Raw genomic sequence first — 24,294 nt, 5'->3', positions numbered from 1 at the left:
CTTCCTTTCCTGTGGCGGTCCTCGTGAGAGCCAGTTTCATCATAGCGCTTGATGGTTTTTGCGACTACACTTGAAGAAACTTTCAAAGTTCTTGAAATTTTCCGTATTGACTGACCTTCATGTCTTAAAGTAATGACAGACTGTCATTTCTCTTTGCTTATTTGAGCTGTTCTTGCCATAATATTGACTTGGTCTTTTACCAAATAGGGCTATCTTCTGTACCTTGTCACAACACAACTGATTGGCTCAAACGCATTAAGAAGGAAAGACATTCCACAAATTAACTTTTAACAAGGCACACCTGTTAATTGAAATGCATTCCAGGTGACTACCTCCTGAAGCTGGTTGAGAGAATGACAAGAGTGTGCAAAGCTGTCATCAAGGCAAAGGGTGGCTACTTTGAAGAATCTAAAATATAAAATATATTTTGATTTGTTTTACACTTTTTTGGTTACTACATGATTCCATGTGTTATTTTATAGTTTTGATGCCTTCAGTATTATTCTACAATGTAGAAAATAGTACAAATAAAGAAAAACCCTTGAATGAGTAGGTGTGTCCAAACTTTTGACTGGTACTTTATATACTTTTTTGGCGGCCACGATTTACCGTAGGGGAAATATAGGGGAAACACTGCGATCCTTTGTGAACCTGCACCTGTGGTTTCACTGCAGCCCAGACTGAACACACACACACCCACTACGTCACTCTCTGACACACGGCAGGGATATAACATCTCAGTGTGTGTGCCCTCTCGATCACAGCTGCCTCAGAGACAAACACAAATGAAGAAGAAGAACATTGTCATTACGTCAGGCTCTAACATCAAAACAATGACATGATAAGCCCAGTATCACTCTGGTAGCACAGCTCCTCTTCTTGTTAGGTCACCAACACGGCTGTTGATGCACATGGTAACCAGGACCATTAACTATTTAAGTGATGTGGAGGAACAGATCTCTGTGAAAGAATCCACCTCTCCCTTCTCCAAGCCGGTATAGTTCCAGTTGAGGGAGCCAAAACTTCAGCTCCCTAGCTACAGTTGTAAAGGGGGCTAAGGTACCCACTCAGATATCAGTGGTCCCCCTCCGATACTTGATCCTTCAGCCTCACTCCAGCTGACCCGAGTGCCTATCAGGGGTCAAGGGTCAATCAGGGGTCCCCCCCAAAACACTTCAGGGGTTCCCCCTCTCATCCTTCAGCCCCATGTGTAGGAGTGTGTTTGCTCCACTAGGGGTGTGTGTGGGTGTGTTTGCGTGTCCTCTGCTGCCCCCTACTGCAGGTTCTTGAGGATGCGTCCGTAGCGGAAGTCGTAGACATGGCGGCAGAGGTACACTAGTTCAGGGTTGATGTTGGCAGGAACCTGGCGGTGGTCGGGGGGGTTGAAGTCCGAGGGGCAGGGGACCACTCTGGCAGTGCCAGGGGGCGCCCCCTCTTCACGCCGCTTCACCAAGGCACAAAATCTATATATGGAAAATTAAAGTGAGTTTTGAATGCACATTTTCTTCTCTTTCTTTCTTTACTTTATACCTCAAGTCAATTGACCATGCTACAGTGAGGTGTCTCTCCCTTAGAGCACTTCTAGTGTCAGTGATGTGTAATATTACTCACTAAAGAATGCCTAATTTCACCTACAGTGTTAATTATGGATACATGGTCTTTCTCAGTGTGTGTGTCTGTGTGTGTGTGTGTGTGTGTGTGTGTGTGTGTGTGTGTGTGTGTGTGTGTGTGTGTGTGTGTGTGTGGTTTCTTACCTACAGTATTGTGCTAGTGGGAGAACATAGCATCTGTCTTCGATGCAGGCCACACTGTTCTCGTCTTGATGCCGAGAGGCAAAAATCTCTTTCTGAATGGTGAGAAACAGACATACAATTATCAATCGCCACACAATCAAAGGTAAGGAGATTGAAGAGAGGAAGCCACTTCAGGCTTCCTCTCTTCAAGAGATGAGGAGAGGCCTATTTAGACTACTGAGATTGAGCCATAGTTGAGTTGTCCTATTGTGGAGTCAGAGAGCTGTCCTCACCTCACAGTGCATACTGGAGTCTTGGCCTCCCTGTGTGTGTTCAGGTCGATAGTACCAGAACAGGCTCATCATCAGCTCTCCTGAGGAGGGGAGACACACACACACACGGTCAACACACACAGGCGGGCAAACACACACACACACACACACACACACACACACACACACACACACACACACACACACACACACACACACACACACACACAGAGGAACAAAGGTACAGCTTTGCCAACCAACAGCACACACACAAAAAATACAACCAGTCTCTCACCAGCCAGACATAAGCAGCATTTCAGACAAACAATGGTCCTGGAATAACACCACAGCCAGCAGAAACAAACAACCATTCACAGCCTACAACAACCACACACACACACCCCAGCTAGCACATTTGGTTCTTTGGAAGTTGTGGGAACGTATGTTTTTGGTTTCCCATTGGTTGTGGGAACAAATTCATACATTTCCTGACTGGTAAAACGGAACGTTTTTTTTGAACATTCTAAGAACAGAATAGAACACTTCACCTGTTCTGGGAATATTTATTTTTAGGTTGCAGGGAGGTTCCCAGAAACTTTTACTCTGGTTCCCTGAAAGTTTTCCTGGGAGGTTTTATTATAGGTTATTTGGAGGTTTTTGAACGACTTCGGTAAAACTTTCACTGAATGTTTCAACAAGACTTTCAATAACACTGATAGCTTATTTTGGGTAAACATTTTGAATACCAAGCAGATAGGACACATGGAAAATAATTTCCTTAGACATTCATTATGCAAACACATGTTTTATTGTGTCAATGCATCAGTGAGATTTGAACCTACAATCTTCTGTTCTCTATCCATAGAATTAGTCCACTGCGCCACCAGGATGGAACTAACATGCCATGTTTTTTGAACTCCTACAAAGCTGTTCATTATAGTCTATTCAAACAGACCCAACGTCAAAGGAAACAAGCACTCATTAAGATCAGGTGTGGTAAATTAGTGGGCACGACCAACACACCTGAACACACTTAACAAGATAGGATAGAGAGTTTTGTTGATACTGAGAACGGAATGTATGTTTTTAAATAACATTCTTAGAACATACTCACAACGTAACTAAAGTTTTCTTGTTGTTTTTAATGGACAGTTTTCTTAATTTTGAGAACATGACCTTAAATACAACCATGAGGAAACCTGTAGGAAACGTTATGCTGAAGAACTGAAATTCCCACAAAAGAACATTGTTTCTTAACGTTTTAACTGAACTATTTGAGAACATTCCCAATGTCAAACCAGTTGGAGAACGTTCGTAGAACATTACCAAAATTGAAATGAAATGTAACCATGTTTGTACTTTTAGGAAACGTTCTGTTAAAGTAATGAAATACCAATACATACTTTTTTGGGGGGGGCTAAGTTCCTTAAATGTGCTGAGAATGTTCCAAAGCCAAGCAACTATCCTGCACCATTCCCAGAAAGTTGCAGGAAGGTAATATGGAAAATAAACATAGGACAACCACGCTCTCACCAACCTCTAAGAAACATATGGTTCTCAGAATGTTGTGCTAGCTGGGACTAGGGTTGAAAAGGGTTGGAAACTTTCCGGGAATTTTTCCATGGAAAGTTACACCTGAGAATTTTGCTTAAATTCATCAAAAAAAGTTTGCTTATAACAGTGAACCTTTTTTGTGGGATACACATAAGGCAATTCTAGTTCTTGTGGTATATTTTGGCTAAACTATCCCCAATTCAATGGAATTGCAACCCTCTGCATGCACAGTGCATTCTTCCATCACATGTGCAGTGCACTCTTCCATGACATGTACAGCTGATTCTCAAGATCTTGCACACTAATGAGATGCTATTGAGCCCACACTACTACACTGTCTGAGTCAAGGACTACATGCTTTCTGGTAAGTTTTGATTACAATACTGGGTGGGGTGAATATATTTTATGTGACATACATGATTTTTTGTTAACTAGTAAATAGTAGCCTACAGCAAAGTGTGTTTAAATAATTTCTAACTTGTTAACAATTTCTGCTAGATAGTTTTTGCTACCATGTGAGCCTACTAACTGAGTGAGGAGTGTTAATTCACCTGTTTCCATTTTAAAACATGTATCTTACAAAGGAGTTGTTTAATCTAACTGCTTAGCTATTTATCTGTACATGGAATTGTATTTGGGTTTTTTTTTACTCATTTTTTTCTAATCTTAACAGGAAAATGTCACGGACACTATCTGACGTGTGGACACATTTCACTGCAGCTAATATAGAAGGAAAAGCTGTGTACATTTGCAAATACTGTGCCAAATCATATGTGAAGAATGCAACAAAGATGCAGAATCATCTGACCAATTGAGAAATGCCGATGAATGTCTTGCTCGAGCTGTGTATGCAGCTGGTTTACCTCTGATGCTCACAGGCAATGTGTATTGGAAGAGATTTCTGAATGTTCTTCGCCCAGCATACATCCCTCCAACCAGACATGATTTATATACTCATTTGCTGGATGCAGAGTTCAACAGAGTTCAAGTGAAGGTCAAGTAAATCATAGAGAAAGCAGACTGTATTGCAATCATCTCTGATGGGTGGTCAAATGTTCATGGGCAAGGAATAATTAACTACATAATCTCCACCCCTCAACCAGTATTCTACAAGAGCACAGACACAAGGGACAACAGACACACCGGTCTCTACATTGTAGATGAGCTGAAGGCAGTCATAAATGACCTTGGACCACAGAAAGTATTTGCACTGGTGACAGACAATGCTGCGAACATGAAGGATGCTTGGTCTAAAGTGGAGGAGTCCTACCCTCACATCACACCCATTGGCTATGCTGCTCATGCATTAAATCTGCTCCTCAAGGACATCATGGCACTGAAAACAATGGACACACTCTACAAGAGAGCCAAGGAAATGGTTAGATATGTGAAGGATTATCAAGTTATAGCAGCAATCTACCTCACCAAGCAAAGTGAGAAGAATAAGAGCACCACATTGAAGCTGCCCAGCAACACCAATTGGAGTGGTGTTGTCATCATGTTTGACAGTCTCCTGGAGGGGAAGGAGTCTCTCCAAGAAATGGCCATATCACAGTCTGCTGATATGGACAGCCCCATCAAGAGGATCCTCCTGGATGATGTATTTTGGGAGAGAGTGGTAAACAGGCTGAAACCTATAGCAGTAGCCATAGCACAGATTGAAGGAGACCATGCCATCCTGTCTGATGTTCTGACTCTGCTTGCAGATGTAAGAGAAGAAATCCGTACTTCCCTGCCCACTTCACTGTTGCTCCAAGCAGAGGAAACTGCAGTTCTGAAATACATCAAAAAGCGTGAAGACTTCTGCCTGAAGCCCGTACACACCGCAGCGTACATGTTGGACCCCAAGTATGCTGGCAAGAGCATCCTGTCTGGTGCAGAGATCAACAAGGCCTATGGTGTCAACACTACCGTGTCTCGTCACCTTGGCCTGGATGAGGGCAAGGTTCTTGGCAGTCTAGCGAAGTACACTTCCAAGCAAGCGCTTTGGGATGGAGATGTAATATGGCAGTCGTGCCAACATATCTCATCAGACACCTAGTGGAAGGGACTTTGTTGCCTCCTTCATCCTCCAAATCCCACCAACATCAGCCGCCTCAGAGTGCAACTGGTCCTTGTTTGGGAACACACACACCAAAGCACGCAACAGGCTGACCAATACAAGGGTTGAAAAATGGCCAGCTGGGCAAATTTGAGGCTTTTTGGGCCTGACAACAAGCCATCCTCAACAAGGTTGGAAAGTGACAGTGAAGATGAGGCCTCAGAGTCTGATGTTCAAGAGGTGGACATTGAGGAGGTCCAGGGAGAAGACATGGAAGCCTGAGAGGAAGACAACCAAAGCTTTAGTTTCTAGACTATCATTTTACAGATGTATGTTGAAAACGTTTTTGGGAGATGCGATGGATCATTGGAGATCATTCAATATTCCCTTTTTTTTGTTGTTCAGTGAAATCATCCCATGTGAAGAGTCAACTCATTTAATTAAAGTTCAATTCGTAACTTAATTGGAAGGATTTAATCATTTGCAATTATGTCTACTTATGATGAGGTAAAAGGTTTCTGTCTCCATATGATATGGTAAATATATCTAATGCAAACAACATCTACATTTAAATGGTATTAATATTCTTTTTGCATATATTTCCGTTAATTCCCATATATGTACGTTAATTCCCATGTATTCCCGTTAATTACCACGGAAAGTTTCCACCTCTGAATATTCCCCAAAATGTGCAACCCTAGCTGGGACACACACACAGCCAACTATTATACCCCAACAACAGGTTAGGACATCCTGCTATTTCTCTCTCACCAGATTTGGGGTCCTCCCAGAGCGCCGATATCTTGGCGACGTAAGGCAGGGACTTCTTCCGGGGACCGGAGCGCAGCAGCACTGTGTCTCTGACACGTACCACTTCGCTGTCTCTCTGTACTCCTTCATAACACTGCCGCAAAGCTGTCTCATCCTCCCCCTGAGACACACACACACGTACCACAAACACCGTCAAAACACGACACACTTATCTTTATTCTCCAGTCACTGGCTACGTCAGCAGTTTTCTATCAGAGAAGTGGACTTGGAACACATTCTCATTAAAGGGTAACGTAGCACCCCGTATTATCGGCATACTCAACAGCATTTAAGAAATATATTACCTTCAACAGTGTTATCTTGTGATCAAGCCATCAATGTTTTGTGATTATTGGCTTCCTAAAAATGTTACCTAACGGGTTAGCAATTGGCATGTTTAACATTTCAGTGGAAATACTACTACTACTATCAGCTTTTTGATAAGCGGTTTAGCAAAAAGATATGTCCTGTATTATCGGAATACGGTCCCCAGTTACTGGCCACCTTACTATTTTGTTCAATTACAAGATCTATCCATTTAATTTTGTTCAAAAAAGAGACACTAATCTCGTATCCGAAGTGTTTACTAGATAGTTGACTAGTTGTTTAGCCTTCCGTGGCCCCCAAAAAAAATCACTTGCCTGAAATTCGTTAGCTATATTTCAGAGGTAAAAAGTTGGATATCAAATTATGTGTGGTCTGTCACGGAGTCTAATTTTACAATATACAGCGTGTCCTACAAAATGTGTGTGTATATATATATATATATATATATATATACTGCTCAAAAAAATAAAAGGGAACACTTAAACAACACAATGTAACTCCAAGTCAATCACACTTCTGTGAAATCAAACTGTCCACTTAGGAAGCAACACTGATTGACAATAAATTTCACATGCTGTTGTGCAAATGGAATAGACAACAGGTGGAAATTATAGGCAATTAGCAAGACACCCCCAATAAAGGAGTGGTTCTGCAGGTGGGGACCACAGACCACTTCTCAGTTCCTATGCTTCCTGGCTGATGTTTTGGTCACTTTTGAATGCTGGCGGTGCTTTCACTCTAGTGGTAGCATGAGACGGAGTCTACAACCCACACAAGTGGCTCAGGTAGTGCAGCTCATCCAGGATGGCACATCAATGCGAGCTGTGGCAAGAAGGTTTGCTGTGTCTGTCAGCGTAATGTCCAGAGCATGGAGGCGCTACCAGGAGACAGGCCAGTACATCAGGAGACGTGGAGGAGGCCGTAGGAGGGCAACAACCCAGCAGCAGGACCGCTACCTCCGCCTTTGTGCAAGGAGGAGCAGGAGGAGCACTGCCAGAGCCCTGCAAAATGACCTCCAGCAGGCCACAAATGTGCATGTGTCTGCTCAAACGGTCAGAAACAGACTCCATGAGGGTGGTATGAGGGCCCGACGTCCACAGGTGGGGGTTGTGCTTACAGCCCAACACCGTGCAGGACGTTTGGCATTTGCCAGAGAACACCAAGATTGGCAAATTCGCCACTGGTGCCCTGTGCTCTTCACAGATGAAAGCAGGTTCACACTGAGCACATGTGACAGACGTGACAGAGTCTGGAGACGCCGTGGAGAACGTTCTGCTGCCTGCAACATCCTCCAGCATGACTGGTTTGGCGGTGGGTCAGTCATGGTGTGGGGTGACATTTCTTTGGGGGGCCGCACAGCCCTCCATGTGCTCGCCAGAGGTAGCCTGACTGCCATTAGGTACTGAGATGAGAACCTCAGACCCCTTGTGAGACCATATGCTGGTGCGGTTGGCCATGGGTTCCTCCAAATGCAAGACAATGCAAGACAATGCTAGACCTCATGTGGCTGGAGTGTGTCAGCAAGAGGAAGGCATTGATGCTATGGACTGGCCCGCCCGTTCCCCAGACCTGAATCCAATTGAGCACATCTGGGACATCATGTCTCGCTCCATCCACCAACGCCACGTTGCACCACAGACTGTCCAGGAGTTGGCGGATGCTTTAGTCCAGGTCTGGGAGGAGATCCCTCAGGAGACCATCCGCCACCTCATCAGGAGCATGCCCAGGCGTTGTAGGGAGGTCATACAGGCACGTGGAGGCCACACTACTGAGCCTCATTTTGACTTGTTTTAAGGACATTACATCAAAGTTGGATCAGCCTGTAGTGTGGTTTTCCACTTTAATTTTGAGTGTGACTCCAAATCCAGACCTCCATGGGTTGATAAATTGGATTTCCATTGATTATTTTTGTGTGATTTTGTTGTCAGCACATTCAACTATGTAAAGAAAAAAGTATTTAATAAGATTATTTCATTCATTCAGATCTAGGTTGTGCTATTTTAGTGTTCCCTTTATTTTTTTGAGCAGTGTATATATATATATATATAAAACTTTTTTGAAAACTCTCAAAACCTAACTTAACTTACATAAATTGCAATGAAAATCGATGGTCAGCTAGTAAGAAGGGTGTCTTTAATCGCAAAATGTACTGTTATTTTCGAGTCCATTTAAATGTTGAGCTCGAGGTGATGTAATCCTCTAACCGCTAGCGAGTGTCTGGAGTTTGGGGGTGTCCCATGTTGGGGCAAAATTAGCTAGGAAGTAACAACTTAGTGTGGTCAAAGACTTAGTAACTTAGTTGTAGTCACGATCTGGTTACCTAAAACTACAAACATTGTTATGTTTTTGGGTTATTACTTATTTATTAACTTATTTCTGGATATCTTCTAAACTACCCACAATGCACTATTTCTCAATGTCATATGGACCTTTGGCAGCGACTACAGCCTCGAGTCTTCTTGGGTATGATGCTACAAGCTTGGCACACCTGTATTTGTGGAGTTTCTCCCATTCTTCTCAGCAGATCCTCTCAAGCGCTGTCAGGTTGGATGGGAGCGTCGCTGCAGAGCTATTTTCAGGTCTCTCCAGAGATGTTAGATCGGGTTCAAGTCCGGGCTCTGGCTGGGCCACTAAAGGACACTCAGAGACGAAGCCACTCCTGCATTGTCTTGGCTGTGTGCTTAGGGTTGTTGTCCTGTTGGAAAGTGAACCTTCGCCCCAGTCTGAGGTGCTGAGCATTCTGGAGCAGGTTTTCATCAAGGATCTCTCTGTACTTTTCTCCCTTGATCTTTCCCTCGATCCTGACTAGTCTCCCAGTCCCTGCCGCTGTAAATCATGCTGCCATCACCATGCTTCACCATAGGAATGGTGCCAGGTTTCCTCCGGACACGACGCTTGGCATTCAGGCCAAAAAGTTCAATATTGGTTTCATCAGACCAAAGAATCTTGTTTCTCATGGTCTGAGAGTCCTTTAGGTGCCTCTTGGCAAACTCCGAGTGGGCTGTCATGTGCCTTTTACTGAGGAGTGGCTTCCATCTGGCCACTCTACAATAAAGGCCTGGTTGGTGGAGTGCTGTGGAGATGGTTGTCCTTCTGGAAGGTTCTCCCATCTCCACGAAGGAACTCTAGAGCGCTGTCACAGTTACCATCGGTTTCACATCCCTGACCAAGGCCCTTCTCCCCCGATTGCTCAGTTGGGCCGGGCGGCCAGCTCTAGGAAGAGTCTTGGTGGTTCCAAATGTCTTCCATTTAAGAATGATGGAGGCCACTGTGTTCTTGGGGACCTTCAATGCTGTAGACATTTTTTGGTACCCTTCCCAGATCTGTGCCTCGACACAATCCTGTCTCGGAGCTCTATGGACAATTCCTTCGACCTCATGACTTGGTTTTTGCTCTGACATGCACTGTCAACAGTGGGACCTTATATAGACAGGTGTGTGCCTTTCCAAATCATGTCCAATAAATTGAATCAATGTTTAATACATTATGGGCTATTGTGTGTAGATTGATTAGGATTCTTTATTTATTTAATCCATTTTAGAATAAGGCTGTAACGTAACAAAATGTGGAAAAAGAGAAGGCGTCTGAATATTTCCCAAATACACTGTATCTATGAAAAGCTGAGACTCTCACGAACACGCATACGTAACAAGTTTTGCTCACAAGCTACACATTAGTCGTTAGAAGGTAAGTGGTTTTTCAACATTGAAGATAGGAAATCCCAGGACATGGTGTCTATAATACTGTACTAAGCTCACATAGCTGCTGTCACAAACGCCAAACTCCACACAGCTGTCACTGAGTAGTAGGATATTCATTACCCAGTGAGCAAATCATTTATGTACTCACAGCATTCATATAAATTCATTTTTTGCTTTTTGCCTTTTCTGTTGTTGTGACATATGTCAATAAAACTCATGAATACAGCTGTCAAAATTGTTTTGTGTTCTACTTATAGCCCTGGTTGTCTTGAAAATAAAATGGCAAAACACTTCATTGTGAGGCTAAATATAAGGGCTGGACATGCAGACAAATGAAAGTTAGATAAATGAAATGCTGATTTTTGCTGGGGTCTCTTGGACTGATAGGGTTAACAACAATAAGCCAATTGAAAGCTATGGAATGGTCAGGTTGCCATGGTAGTATGAGGGAAGAACATTCTCAGTATCTCAACACATAGACACACAAACTCTTGATCCAACCCACCGCAATGAACACTTCTTTCTCCGTGGGCAATCCTACAGGCAGCCACCCATTGGTGGCCCGTCGGTGGCTGACCCTCTTCTGCTTGGCGGGGGATAGGCAGGGTGTCGGGGCTGGCTGTTTCTGCGACAGCCTGGTTCTCCCCATGGACAGATAACCGTTAGGTGGCTTGGTGCTCTCAGGGCACTCCCTGGCCAGCTTCAGTCTAGCATGGGGCACTCTGCGGTCAGACAGGTGGGTGAGGAGATGGGGCTTGGCCTGGGTGGAGGAGGGGGTGGTGTGGAGGGGGCAGCCCGAGAGGGGGAGGGAGGGGGAGACCAGGAGGGAGGGGTTGTGGTCGCCTTTGGGGGAGGAGTAACCCTCTGGAAAGAAAAAGAGAAAGAGAGAGAGAAAGGGAGGAAGAGAAGCCCTGCTGAAAAGAAACAGCATAGACCAGCATAAATTTGAAGCTGGTCCGACCAGCATGGTCTAACTGGTTCTGCTGGCCGACCAGCATGGTCTAGCTGGTTATTCTGGCGGATCAGCCTTCGTTGTGTTTTCACTGGTGACCAGCCTTCATTGTGTTTTCGCTGGTGACCAGCAAAAGCTAAAGCAAAACCAGCATCAAGTCACATTATGCGGGACTGAAAAGTGAGGTTTAACTCCTTTTGGAATCCTACCTAAACCATCTAAACTGGAAAAACCATTTCAGGAACAAGTGCAATAAGTCCAACTAACAGATTGGACTAGTTGAGAAATAAGTACAGTACCAGTCGAAATTTTGGACACACCTACTTATTTAAGGGTTTTTCTTTATTTTCTACATTGTAGAATAAAGTGAAGACATCAAAACTATGAAATAACATATATGGAATCATGAAGTAACCAAAAAAGTTTTAAACAAATCAAAATATATTTTAGATTTTAGATTCTTCAAAATAGCCACCCTTTGCCTTGATTACAGCTTTGTACTCTTGGCATTCTCTCAACCAGATTCACCTGGAATGCTTTTCCAACAGTCTTGAAGGAGTTCCCATATATGCTGAGCACTTGCTGGCTGCTTTTCCTTCACTCTGCGGTCCAACTGGGGTGGCAGTGTAGCCTAGTGGTTAGAGCATTGGACTAGTAACTGAAAGGTTGCAAGTTCAAATCCCTGAGCTGACAAGGTACAAATCTGTCATTCTGTCCCTGAACAAGGCAGTTAACCCACTGTTCCTAGGCCGTCATTGAAAATGAGAATTTGTTCTTAACTGACTTGCCTAGTTAAGTAAAGGTAAAATTAACTCATCCCAAACCATCTCAATTGGGTTGATTGTGGAGGCAAGGTCATCATCTGATGCATCACTTGCCTTCTTGGTCAAATAGCACTTACACAGCCTGGAGGTGGGCTGGATCATTGTCCTGTTGAAAAACAAATGGTTCCCACTAAGTGCAAACTAGATGGGATGGTGAATGCTGATTAAGTGTGCCTTGAATTCTAAATAAATCACTGACAGTGTCACCAGCAAAGCACCATCACACCTCCTCCTCCATGCTTCATGGTGGGAACCACACATGCGGAGATCATCTGTTCACCTACTCCGCCGTGTCTCTCACAAAGACACGGCGGTTGGAACCAACAATCTCAAATTTGGACTTATCAGACCAAAAGACAAATTTCCACCGGTCTAATGTTCATTGCTCATGTTTCTTGGCCCAAGCAAGTCTCTTATTCTTATTGTTGTCCTTTAGTAGTGGTTTCTTTGCAGCAATTCAACCATGAAGGTCTGAGTAGTTGGATATTCATTACCCAGTGAGAAAATCATTTCCGTACTCGCAGCATTCATATAAATTCATTTTTTGCTTTGGCTGACCTTTTTTGTTGTTGTTGTGCCATTCTTTGCAGCAATTCGAACTTGAAGGTCTGATTCACGCAGTCTCCTCCGAACAGTTGATGTGTCTGTTACTTGAACTCTGTGAAGCATTTATATGGGCTGCAATTTCTGAGGCTGGGAGGTAATTCTGGGTCTTCCTTTACTGTGGTGGTCCTCATGAGAGCCAGTTTCATCATAGCGCTTGATGGTTTTCGCGACTACACTTGAAGAAACTTTCAAAGTTCTTGAAATTTTCCGCATTGACTGACCTTCATGTCTTAAAGTAATGATGGACTGTCGTTTCTCTTTGCTTATTTGAGGTGTTCTTGCCATAATATGGACTTGGTCCTTTACGAAATGGGGCTATCTTTTGTATATCACCCCTACCTTGTCACAACCCAACTGATTGGCTCAAACGCATTAAGAAGGAAAGAAATTCCACAAATTAACTTTTAACAAAGGCACACCTGTTAATTGAAATGCATTCCAGGTGACTACCTCATGAAGCTGGTTGAGAGAATGACAAGAGTGTGCAAAGCTGTCATCAAGGCAAAGGGTGGCTATTTGAAGATTCTCAAATCTAAAATATATTTTGATATGTTTAATATATTTTGATATGGTTACTATATGATTTCATGTGTTATTTAATAGAAAATAGTAAAAATAAAGAAAAACCCTTGAATGAGTAGGTGTGTCCAAACTTTTGACTGGTACTGTATGTTATTTATCTTTGTGTAGCATAAGATAAATCAACTGATTAATGAATCAATCAATGTACATGCACCACAGATACTGAAACAAACAATTCTGAAAAGCAAACTGCAATAGAGCATGCTGGGAAATATGATAATGATGGGTGTGGTTTTGCATACCAGCAAAATTCTAATAACTTGGGAGTCAACCTCACTTTGTACTGAACGTCTCGGTTGCCAGCAACCTGAATTTCCTGCTTCACCACTGGATCTGTGGGTATGATAAAGATTGTTAAATGATTGGAACCAATAGACATTCTATCATTTGTCCCTGTAGGGGAACCCTTTTGAGTGCCTTTTGATTTTTAGGACCCTCTCACAAGAAACCCTTGTGGGTTTTTTTTTTTGTCCCTGTAGGGGAACCCATTTACATTCTACATACAGTGCCTTCAGAAAGTAGGCCTATTTACACCCCTTGACTTTTTCCACATTTTGTTGTGTTACAGCTTGAATTAAAAATGTATTTAATTGAGATTTTGGGTCACTGGCCTACACACTACCCCAAAATGTGAAGTGGATTTTTAGTATTTTTTTTAAAAACATTTTTATAAATTAATAAAATATGAAAAACTGAAATGTTTTTAAGTTATTTGTTTTATTTTTATTTCACCTTTATTTAACCAGGTAGGCCAGTTGAGAACAAGTTCTCATTTACAACTGCGACCTAGCCAAGATAAAGCAAAGCAGTGCGACAAAAACAACAACACAGAGTTACAAATAAACAAACGTGCAGTCAATAACACAATAGAAAAATTACATGTACAGTGGGTGCAAATGCAGAAGAAGAGTTAGGGAGGCAAAGCAATAAATAGGCCATAGAGGTGAAATAATTACAATTTAGCATTAACACTGGAGTGATAGATGTGCAGATGATGAAGTTCAAGTAGAGATACTGGGGTGCAAAAGAGCAAGAAGATAAATAACAATATGGGGATGGGGTAGTTGGGTGTGCTATTTACAGATTGTCTGTGTACAGGTACAGTGATCGGCTCTGACAACTGATGCTTAAAGTTAGAGAGGGAGTCAATAAGTATTCAACCCCTTTGTTATGGCAAGCCTAAATAACTTTGGAGTAAAAATGTGCTTAACAAGTCACATAATAAGTTGCATGGACTCAGTTGAGCAGTGAATTTCTAACACAGATTCAACCACAAAGACCAGGGAGGTTTTTCAATGCCTCACAAAGAAGAGCATCTATTGGTAGATGGGTAAAAATAGAACAAGCAGACACTGAATATCTATTTGAGTATGGTGAAGTTATTAATTACACTTTGAATGGTGTATCAATACACCCATTCACTACAAAGATACAGGCGTCCTTCCGAACTAAGTTGGCGGAGAGGAAGAAAACTGCTCATGGATTTCACCATGAGGCCAATGGTGACTTTAAAACAGTTACAGAGTTTAATGGCTGTGATAGGAGAAAACTGAAGATGGATCAACAACATTGTAGTTACTCCACAATACTAAACTAAATTACAGAGTTAAAGGCACTAAAGTAAAACTGCAAAAAATGTGGCAAAGAAATTAACTTCATGTCCTGAATACAAAGCGTTATGTTTGGGGCAAATCCAACACGTCACTGAGTGCCAATCTTCATATTTTCCATTATAGTGGTGGGTGCATCGTGTTATGGGTATGCTTGTCATCTGCAAGGACTACAGTTTTTTTTAGGATAAAAATAACCGGAATAGAGCTAAGCACAGGCGAAATCCTAAAGGAGAAACTGGTTCAGATTGATTTCCAACAGACACTGTGTAAGGGAGTGCGTCCTTGGCGGCAGGGAAGTCAGGTACAGGAGAGCAAAACTTGGTAATCAACGGAGCAGTTTTATTCATAAAACCACCGGTAACCAGAACCACAAACAAATGGGTAGAAAACCCGTTGCACACCAGAGAAAACGTGCACATGCACTTACAATAAACAATTCCGCACAAAGACATGGGGGGAACAGAGGGTTAAATACACAACATGAAATGAGGGAAATTGAGACCAGGTGTGTGAGAAGACAAGACAAAACAAATGGAAAATGGATCGATGATGGCTAGAAGACCGGCGACGCCGACCGCCGAGTGCCGCCCGAACAAGGAGAGGAACCGACTTCGGCGGAAGTCGTGACACACTGAGAGAAATTCACCTTTCAGCAGGACAATAACCTAAAACACAAGGCCAAATCTACACTGGAGTTGCTTAGCAAGACAACATTGAATGTTCCTGAGTGGCATAGTTACAGTTTTGACTTAAATTGGCTTGAAAATCTATGGCAAGACTTGAAAATGGCTGTCTAGCAATGATCAACAACCAACTTAACAGAGCTTTAAGAATATTTAAAAGAATAATGTGCAAATATTGTACATTCCAGGTGTGCAAAGCTCTTAGAGACTTACCCAAAAAGACTCACAGCTGTAATTGCTGCCAACGGTGCTTCTATAAAGTATAGACTCAGGGGGTGTGAATACTTACAGTTGAAGTCCTTGGAAGCCTGTGTTTCAGACATAAGGAAGTGGATGGCGGCAAATTTTCTATTTTAAAACTCAGACAAAACAGAGATGCTTGTTCTAGGTCCCAAGAAACAAAGAGATCTTCTGTTGAATCTGACAATTAATCTTGATGGTTGTACAGTCGTCTCAAATAAAACTGTGAAGGACCTCTGCGTTACACTGGACCCTGATCTCTCTTTTGACAAACATATCAAGACTGTTTCAAGGACAGCTTTTTCCATCTACGTCACACTGCAAAAATCAGAAACTTTCTGTTCAAAAATGATGCAGAAAAATTAATCCATGCTTTTGTCACTTCTAGGTTAGACTACTGCAATGCTTTACAGTACTTTCCGGCTACCCGGATAAAGCACTAAATAAACTTCAGTTAGTGCTAAACACGGCTGCTAGAATCTTGACTTGAACCAAAAGGCAAGGGCTGATTTCAAGGATTTACTGCTAACCTACAAAGCATTACATGGTCTTGCTCCTACCCATCTTTCCGATTTGGTCTGGCCGTACATAACTACACGTACACTACGGTCACAAGACGCAGGCCTCCTTACTGTCCCTAGAATTTCTAAGCAAACAGCTGGAGGCAGGGCTTTCTCCTATAGAGCTCCATTTTTATGGAATGGTCTGCCTATCCATGTGAGAGACGCAGACTTGGTCACTGGCTTACTGGTGCTCTTCCATGCCGTTCCTAAGGAGGGGTGCGTCACTTGAGTGGGTTGAGTCACTGACGTGATCTTGCTGTCTGGGTTGGCGCCCCCCCTTGGGTTGTGCCGTGGTAGAGATCTTTGTGGGCTATACTCGGCCTTGTCTCAGGATGGTAAGTTGGCGGTTGAAGATATCCCTCTAGTGGTGTGGGGACTGTGCTTTGGCAAAGTGGGTGGGGTTATATCCTGCCTGTTTGGCCCTGTCCAGGGGTATCGTCGGACGGGGCCACAGTGTCTCCCGACCCCTCCTGTCTCAGCCAGTATTTATGCTACAGTAGTTTATGTGTCGGGGGGCTAGGGTCAGTCTGTTATATCTTTTGATTTTCCCATGATGTCAAGCAAAGAGTCACTGAGTTTGAAGGTAGGCCTTGAAATACATCCACAGGTACACCTCCAATTGACTAAAATGATGTCAATTAGCCTAAGAGAAGCTCATTTTCTGGAATGTTCCAAGCTGTTTAAAGGCACAGTCAACTTAGTGTATGTGAACTTCTGACCCACTGGAATTGTGATACAGTGAATTTTAAGTGAAATAATCTGTCTGTAAACAATTGCTGGAAGAATAACTTGTGTCATGCACAAAGTAGATGTCCTAACCGACTTGCCAAAACTATAGTTTGTTAACAAGACATTTGTGGAGTGGTTGAAAAACGAGTTTTATTGACTCCAACCTAAGTGCATGTAAACTTCTGACTTCAACTGTATGTAAATTAGATACAGTATTTCTGTATTTCATTTTTCAATGAATTTGCAAAGAATTCTAAAAACAAATTTTCACTTTGTCATTATGGGGCATTCTGTGTAGATGGGTGAGAAAAATATAAATTTAATCAATTTTGAATTCAACTGTAACACAACAAAATGTGGAATAAGTCGATGGGTATGAATACTGAAGGCACTGTAGACCCTGTCATGAAGAACCCTCTGGTTACAGAGTTCTGTCATTTGTCCCAATGCGGTACCATTTTGGGAGCCACAGTATAACCCTTTGATTTGTCCCTGTAGGGCAGGGATCATCAACTAGATTCAGCTGCAGGACGATTTTTTCTTTAGCAGATGGTCAGGGGGCCTAGACATAATTACAAATAATTTGTAGACTGCAAGCAGTCCAAACCGATATATGACTTAAAACATAATAATTTCAAACCTTGCTTATATTTGTATATAGTCATGTGTCTTTCTATCAGGCGCGGGAATACTTGGGAACAGATTTCCTAAAGTAAAATCCCTTGGAGCTGATTTCCTGGTGTTTTTACAATCTTTCATATCCAACAATGAAAACTCAAAATATAGACATTTATTTAAAAGGATTTTCTCAGAAATCTTGGGGACCAAATAAAACCACACACAGTTGGGGTACTCTGCTGTAGGGGAACCCTCTTCAGTTCCATGTTGAACCCTCTCATGAAGAACCCTCTGGTTCCAATGTAGAAGTAATGACAGTTATACTTATAGGATACTTCAGATATGCTTATGGCACACTCTGTACATTTTCCCGGCTACGGGGTTGCAGTAAAAATGCAGTATTTTTACAGTTGTATTAAGGTGTGATTGTGCTGGTGAGGGCTCATTCGCATATTTAAGGGGCATGATCTTAAATATTTAGTATTTGAGCCAACCGTTTGTGGAAGTGTTGTACCTGTTTAAGTGGTTTTATCATCATGTTGATTAAGGTTGAGCACTTAATTTGTCCACTCAGTTCTACAATCTTTGTAAGCGCTTGTGACAATCAAGAGCTGCACTGTTAACTTCTTGGGGCTATGTGGGACGTTAGCGTGCCACCCGTGGCGCACCCTATCAACAGCAGGTGCATTTCAAGAGCGGCAAATTTGAAACCAAATAAATGTCAAAATTCAAATTTCTCAAACATACAACTAACTTACACCCTTTGAAAGATAAACATCTCCTTAATCTAACCACGTTGTCCGATTTCAAAAAGGTTTTACGGGGAAAGCATAAAGTTAGGTTATGTTAGGAGAGTACATTGACAATAGCTGTGTGTAATGTATTGTCGATTCAAAGACAGGCGTCACCAAAACCATAAAATCAGCTAAAATTATGCACTAACCTTTTACAATCTCCATCAGATGACACTCCTAGGACATTATGTTAGACAATGCATGCATTTTTAGTTCTATCAAGTTCATATTTATATCTAAAAACAGCGTTTTACTATGGCGTTGATGTTCAGGAAATCGTTTCCCTCCAATACCGGCAGTCAAGTCATGACAACAAAATAATGAATTAATATTAGAAAACATTGGTAAAATATTATATTGTCATTCAAAGAATTACAGATTTACATCTCTTGAACGCAATCGACTTGCCAGATTTAAAATTAACCTTACTGGGAAATCACACTTTGCAATAATCTGAGCACTGCGCCCAGAAAAATACGCATTGCGATACAGACTAACCGCCATGTTGGAGAGATCTAAAATCGAAAATACTATGTAAATAATCCATTACCTTTGATTCTCTTCATCAGATGTCACTTCCAAAGAATCCCAGGTCCATAACGAATGTAGTTTTCAAAAAAGCTCATCATTTATGTCCAAAAAGCTCTGTGTTGTTAGCACATGATCTAAGCCAGCCGGACTTCACTTCACTTCACGAACGGAAAAAATATATTTACGTTCGTTCAAACATGTCAAACGTTGTATAGCTTAAATCATTAGTGCCTTTTTTAACCAGAACATGAATAAAATTCAAGGTGGACGATTGGGATCTCTTTTAAAACGTTTCGGAACGAGAGTACCCACCATCAACTCGCGTGCCAGGGGTCTAATCGGCCATCACCGTTCCAAGTCTCTTATTCGGTCAGATCTCACAGTATAAGACTCAAAACACTTTGTAAAGGCTGGGGACATCTAGTGGAAGCCATAGGAAGTGCCAAAACATTCCTCAGCCCCTTTGTTTTTCAATGGCATAGGCTTAAAGTCAATTCAAAACATCAGGTATCCACTTCCTGTCAGAATCTGTCTCAGGGTTTTGCCTGCCAAATGAGTTCTGTTATACTCACAGACACCATTCAAACAGTTTTAGAAACTTTAGGGTGTTTTCTATCCATATATAATAAGTATATGCATATTCTAGTTACTGGGTAGGATTAGTAACCAGATTAAATCGGGTAATTTTTTTTATCCAGCCGTGAAAATACTGCCCCCTATACCCTAACAGGTTAAGAGGTTGCAGTTTCCAGTAACTTAAAACCTCTTACATCTACACGTTCCGCTAGCGGAACGTCTGCTCCAATATCCAATGATGGGCGGGGCGCGAAATACAAAATCCTCTAAAATCCGAAAACTTCCATTTTTCAAACATATGACTATTTTACAGCTATTTAAAGACAAGACTCTCCTTTATCTAACCACACTGTCCGATTTCAAAAAGGCTTTACAGCGAAAGCAAAACATTAGATTATGTCAGCAGAGTACCCAGCCAGAAATAATCAGACACCCATTTTTCAAGCTAGCATATCATGTCACATAAACCCAAACCATAGCTAAATGCAGCACTAACCTTTTATGATCTTCATCAGATGACACACCTAGGACATTATGTTATACAATACATGCATGTCTGTTCAATCAAGTTCATATTTATATCAAAAACCAGCTTTTTACATTAGCATGTGACGTTCAGAACTAGCATTCCCACCGAACACTTCCGGTGATTTTACTAAATTACTCACGATAAACGTTCACAAAAAGCATAACAATTATTTTAAGAATTATAGATACAGAACTCCTCTATGCACTCGATATGTCCGATTTTAAAATAGCTTTTCGGATGAAGCACATTTTGCAATAATCTAAGTACATAGCCCAGCCATCACGGGCTAGCTATTTAGACACCCAACCAGTTTAGCCTTCACCAAAATCACATTTCCTATAAGAAAAATGTTCTTACCTTGCTTGTTCTTCGTCAGAATGCAGTCCCAGGACTTCTACTTCAATAACAAATGTAGGTTTGGTCCCAAATAATCCATCGTTATGTTCCATCAAGACGTTTTGTTCGTGCGTTCTAGACACTATCCCAACGCTAAATCTCGGCCACGAGCATGACGCAGAATGTGACAAAAAATTTCTAAATATTCCATTACCGTACTTCGAAGCATGTCAACCGCTGTTTAAAACCAATTTTTATGCAATTTATCTCGTAGAAAAGCGATAATATTCCGACCGGGAATCTGCCTGTCTGTATACTGAGGGAAAAACCGAAAGCTGGGGGCGGGGCGGGTCGCGAGCGTAAGGCTTAGTCCACTGAGTGACCACTTAGCTTTTGCTCTCCTTTGTTTCAGCCAGGGCTTTGAATTACGTCATTCCTGTTTTTCCCGGGCTCTGAGACTCCATTGGAGACGTGGGAAGTGTCACGTAACAGCAGAAATCCTTAGTTTTTGGGAGAGATGTCAAACAAAGAAAATAAAAGGTCTGACAGGGTACTTCCTGAACAGAAGCATCTCAGGTTTTTGCCTGCCATAGGAGTTCTGTTATACTCACAGACACCATTCAAACAGTTTCAGAAACTGTGGAGTGTTTTCTCTCCAAAGCTAATAATTATATGCATATTCTAGTTTCTGGGCAGGACTAATAATCAGATTAAATCAGGTACGTTTTTTATCCAGCCGTGAAAATACTGCCCCCTAGCCATAAGAGGTTAATGGCAGTTGGCCATCGGGAAGTTCATGTTTTTGCAGCAAGTAATTGTAAAATGTACAGTAACTTACTGTGGCTGATCTCTGTCGCACTCACTGATCTGATTGTGTGGAAGGAAGATCAGTTTGCTGCCAACCAAGATTTTGAGACCATTTGAGGCTGGGTCCCAAGTGTGCTCACCATAAATAATGCTTAGTAGTTGTCACCGAATGTTATAAGCTTTCTTTTAATAAGAAAAGTTCAGTGAGCTACTGGCAGCTAGTTGCAAGTAAATGACTGTGCATTTAACTTTGACTTACTGACATCTGGTTGCCAGTTAAGCTGCCAGGAAGTTACTGGCTGTTCGTTGCCTATGAGTTACTAGCAGTTACTGGCTATTAAGTTAATGTGAATTTTACAATAACTTACTAACAGCTGGTTGTCAATTAGATAATGCAAAATTCACCGCAACTTCCAGGCAACTAACGTCCATTAAGTTACTGTGACCTTAATGTCAGCTCTTTAATGTCACATGCTCTTACAAAGTTTGCAGAACTAACAGTGTTAAAAAGAGGCAGCCAACTTTTGACAACATAACCATCAACCACTTAAACTGGTACCACCCTTCCACTGACGGTTGCCACAAATACACATATATTAGACCCAGGGTTTTCTGTTAGCCGGCAAATGCCGGCTTTTGTCCGATAACAAAATGAAAAGCTGACAAAATAAAACTGTTGCTGGCCAAAATGACCGGGAGAAAAAAAATCCCATTGCAAAATAATGCTTTTTATTAATTGATGGAAATACCAGTCAATGGAAATACATTTGACCGTCATTGTAACGTTCGTCGTTATGGGTAGACCAAGGCGCAGCGTGAGTTGGGTTCATCATAATTTTATTTAAGGTGAACCAGAAAAAAAAAAACAACACAACGAACGAAAAGTCTTGCAGGCTTCTAACAGCTATACAAAAACAAGATCCCACAACTGAAGGTGGGAAAAAGGGCTGCCTAAGTATGATTCCCAATCAGAGACAATGATAGACAGCTGCCTCTGATTAAGAACCATACTCGGCCAAACACAAAGAAATAGAAAACATAGAATAGAACATAGAAATACAAAATCTAGAATGCCCACCCAAATCACACCCTGACCTAACCAAAATAGAGAAATAAAAGGGCTCGCTATGGTCAGGGCGTGACAGTCATGCTTATCCATCTATGGGATAATTTGCATAATAGTGGAATTAAATTGGTGTGCGTGTATTTTCATTAGTCATCATGTAGCCTATCTTATTTATTCAACACAACTATCACGCACGCACAGCAAACACAGCCTATTTTGAGTGTGATTTCTCCTGCAGCTCTTGAATCATGTAATTTTATAAGCCCATTCATTGCGAAACAATTCTAAATGCAAAGGCGTGTTAAAAAAAGTTTTGGTGCACTTTCAAAAAAGAGCTATGCCTGCTATTTTTTTTTCTCAACCGGTAGCCTAATTGAAGCGCGCCTCCCATCCCACAGGCTATCAGCGCGTCACCACTACTTTACAATGTGAGCTGGAGGCCGTATGCATTTTGAAAACATGGGCCTACTTAATTGTTTGAAACCTAGAAAAATGTTTTACTTCATATTATGAGGCATGTCTTACCTTGCTTCAAAGTAGCCTATAGGCAAATCCGACCATGGAAACGTGGAGGCAATTATTTTTATAAAGACTTCGTAGGCGGCGCAAGAGTTTCAAGTTTGGAGAACCTTACAATTTATCCTACAATTTCTACCGATCTGCCAGTTATGACTTTCACATGCGCATTTTCGTGAAACAGTTTAATTTCAATAATAACATTGTCTTTACTCTAAATCTGTCACATGGTTAATCATAAAAATCTGAATTAAAATGGTAAACTAATGTAAGAGCACCAGCCTCTGACATATGGACGCATTTATACACCGTGATCCATTGGCGGCTAAAGATATTAGTGCATGGAACACATAGCCTTTATGCCAATGCAGCAGTAGACCTACAGTTGAAGTCAGAAGTTTACATACACTTAACAAACTATAGTTTGTCGGTTAAGACATCTACTTTGTGCATGACACAAGTAATCTTTCCAACAATTGTTTACAGACAGATTATTTCACTTATAATTCACTATATCATAATTCCAGTGGGTCAGAAGTTTACATACATTAAGGTGACTGTGCCTTTAAACAGCTTAGAAAATTCCAGAAAATGATGTCATGGCTTTGGAAACTTCTGATAGGCTAATTGACATCATTTGAGTCAATTGGAGGTGTACCTGTGGATGTATTTCAAGGCCTACCTTCAAACTCAGTGCCTCTTTGCTTGACATCATGGGAAAATGTTAAAAAAATCAGCCAAGACCTCAGAAAAAAATTGTAGACTTCCACAAGTCTGGTTCATCCTTGGGAGCAATTTCCAAACGCCTGAAGGTACCACGTTCATCTGTACAAACAATAGTACGCAAGTAGAAACACCATGGGACCACGTAGCTGTCATACCGCTCAGGAAGGAGACGCATTCTGTCTCCTAGAGATGAACGTACTTTGGTGCGAAAAGTGCAAATGAATCCCAGAACAACAGCAAAGGACCTTGTGAAGATGCTGGAGGAAACCGATACAAAAGTATCTATATCCACAGTAAAACATGTCCTATATCGACATAACCTGAAAAGCCACTCAGCAAGGAAGAAGCCACTGCTCCAAAACCGCCATAAAAAAAGCCAGATTACGGTTTGCAACTGCACATGGGGACAAAGATTGTACTTTTTGGAGAAATGTCCTCTGGTCTCATGAAACAAAAATAGAACTGTTCAGCCATAATGACCATCGTTACGTTTGGAGGAAAAAGGGGGAGGCTTGCAAGCCGAAGACACCATCCCAACCGTGAAGCACGGGGGTGGCAGCATCAT

The 24,294-nt window shown here is 41.8% G+C and overlaps 1 protein-coding gene across 5 annotated transcripts in view; it reads right to left on the bottom strand.

Annotated features, from left to right (window-relative positions):
- Nucleotides 1–550: 550 nt before the first annotated feature.
- Nucleotides 551–24,294, bottom strand: part of LOC115174492 (bromo adjacent homology domain-containing 1 protein) — a 71,880-nt gene continuing 48,136 nt past the window's right edge. For 4 of the 5 annotated variants that reach the window (XM_029733073.1, XM_029733075.1, XM_029733072.1 and 1 more), the window contains exons 3-7: nt 10,944–11,302; nt 6,372–6,531; nt 2,027–2,106; nt 1,755–1,846; nt 551–1,463 (exon numbers count right to left, since the gene is read on the bottom strand). In XM_029733073.1, the coding sequence (XP_029588933.1) occupies nt 1,274–1,463; nt 1,755–1,846; nt 2,027–2,106; nt 6,372–6,531; nt 10,944–11,302 (881 nt within the window). In that variant the 3' untranslated portion in view covers nt 551–1,273. The remainder of the gene's footprint in view (nt 1,464–1,754; nt 1,847–2,026; nt 2,107–6,371; nt 6,532–10,943; nt 11,303–24,294) is intronic. The other variant, XM_029733076.1, reaches the window with a different exon arrangement.

This window comes from Salmo trutta, chromosome 35 (genome assembly GCF_901001165.1).
Source record: "Salmo trutta chromosome 35, fSalTru1.1, whole genome shotgun sequence".
NCBI classification, from domain to species: domain Eukaryota; kingdom Metazoa; phylum Chordata; class Actinopteri; order Salmoniformes; family Salmonidae; genus Salmo; species Salmo trutta.
The sequence above is the reverse complement of the archived record's forward strand: the minus strand, read 5'-3'. Positions and strand labels throughout refer to the sequence as shown.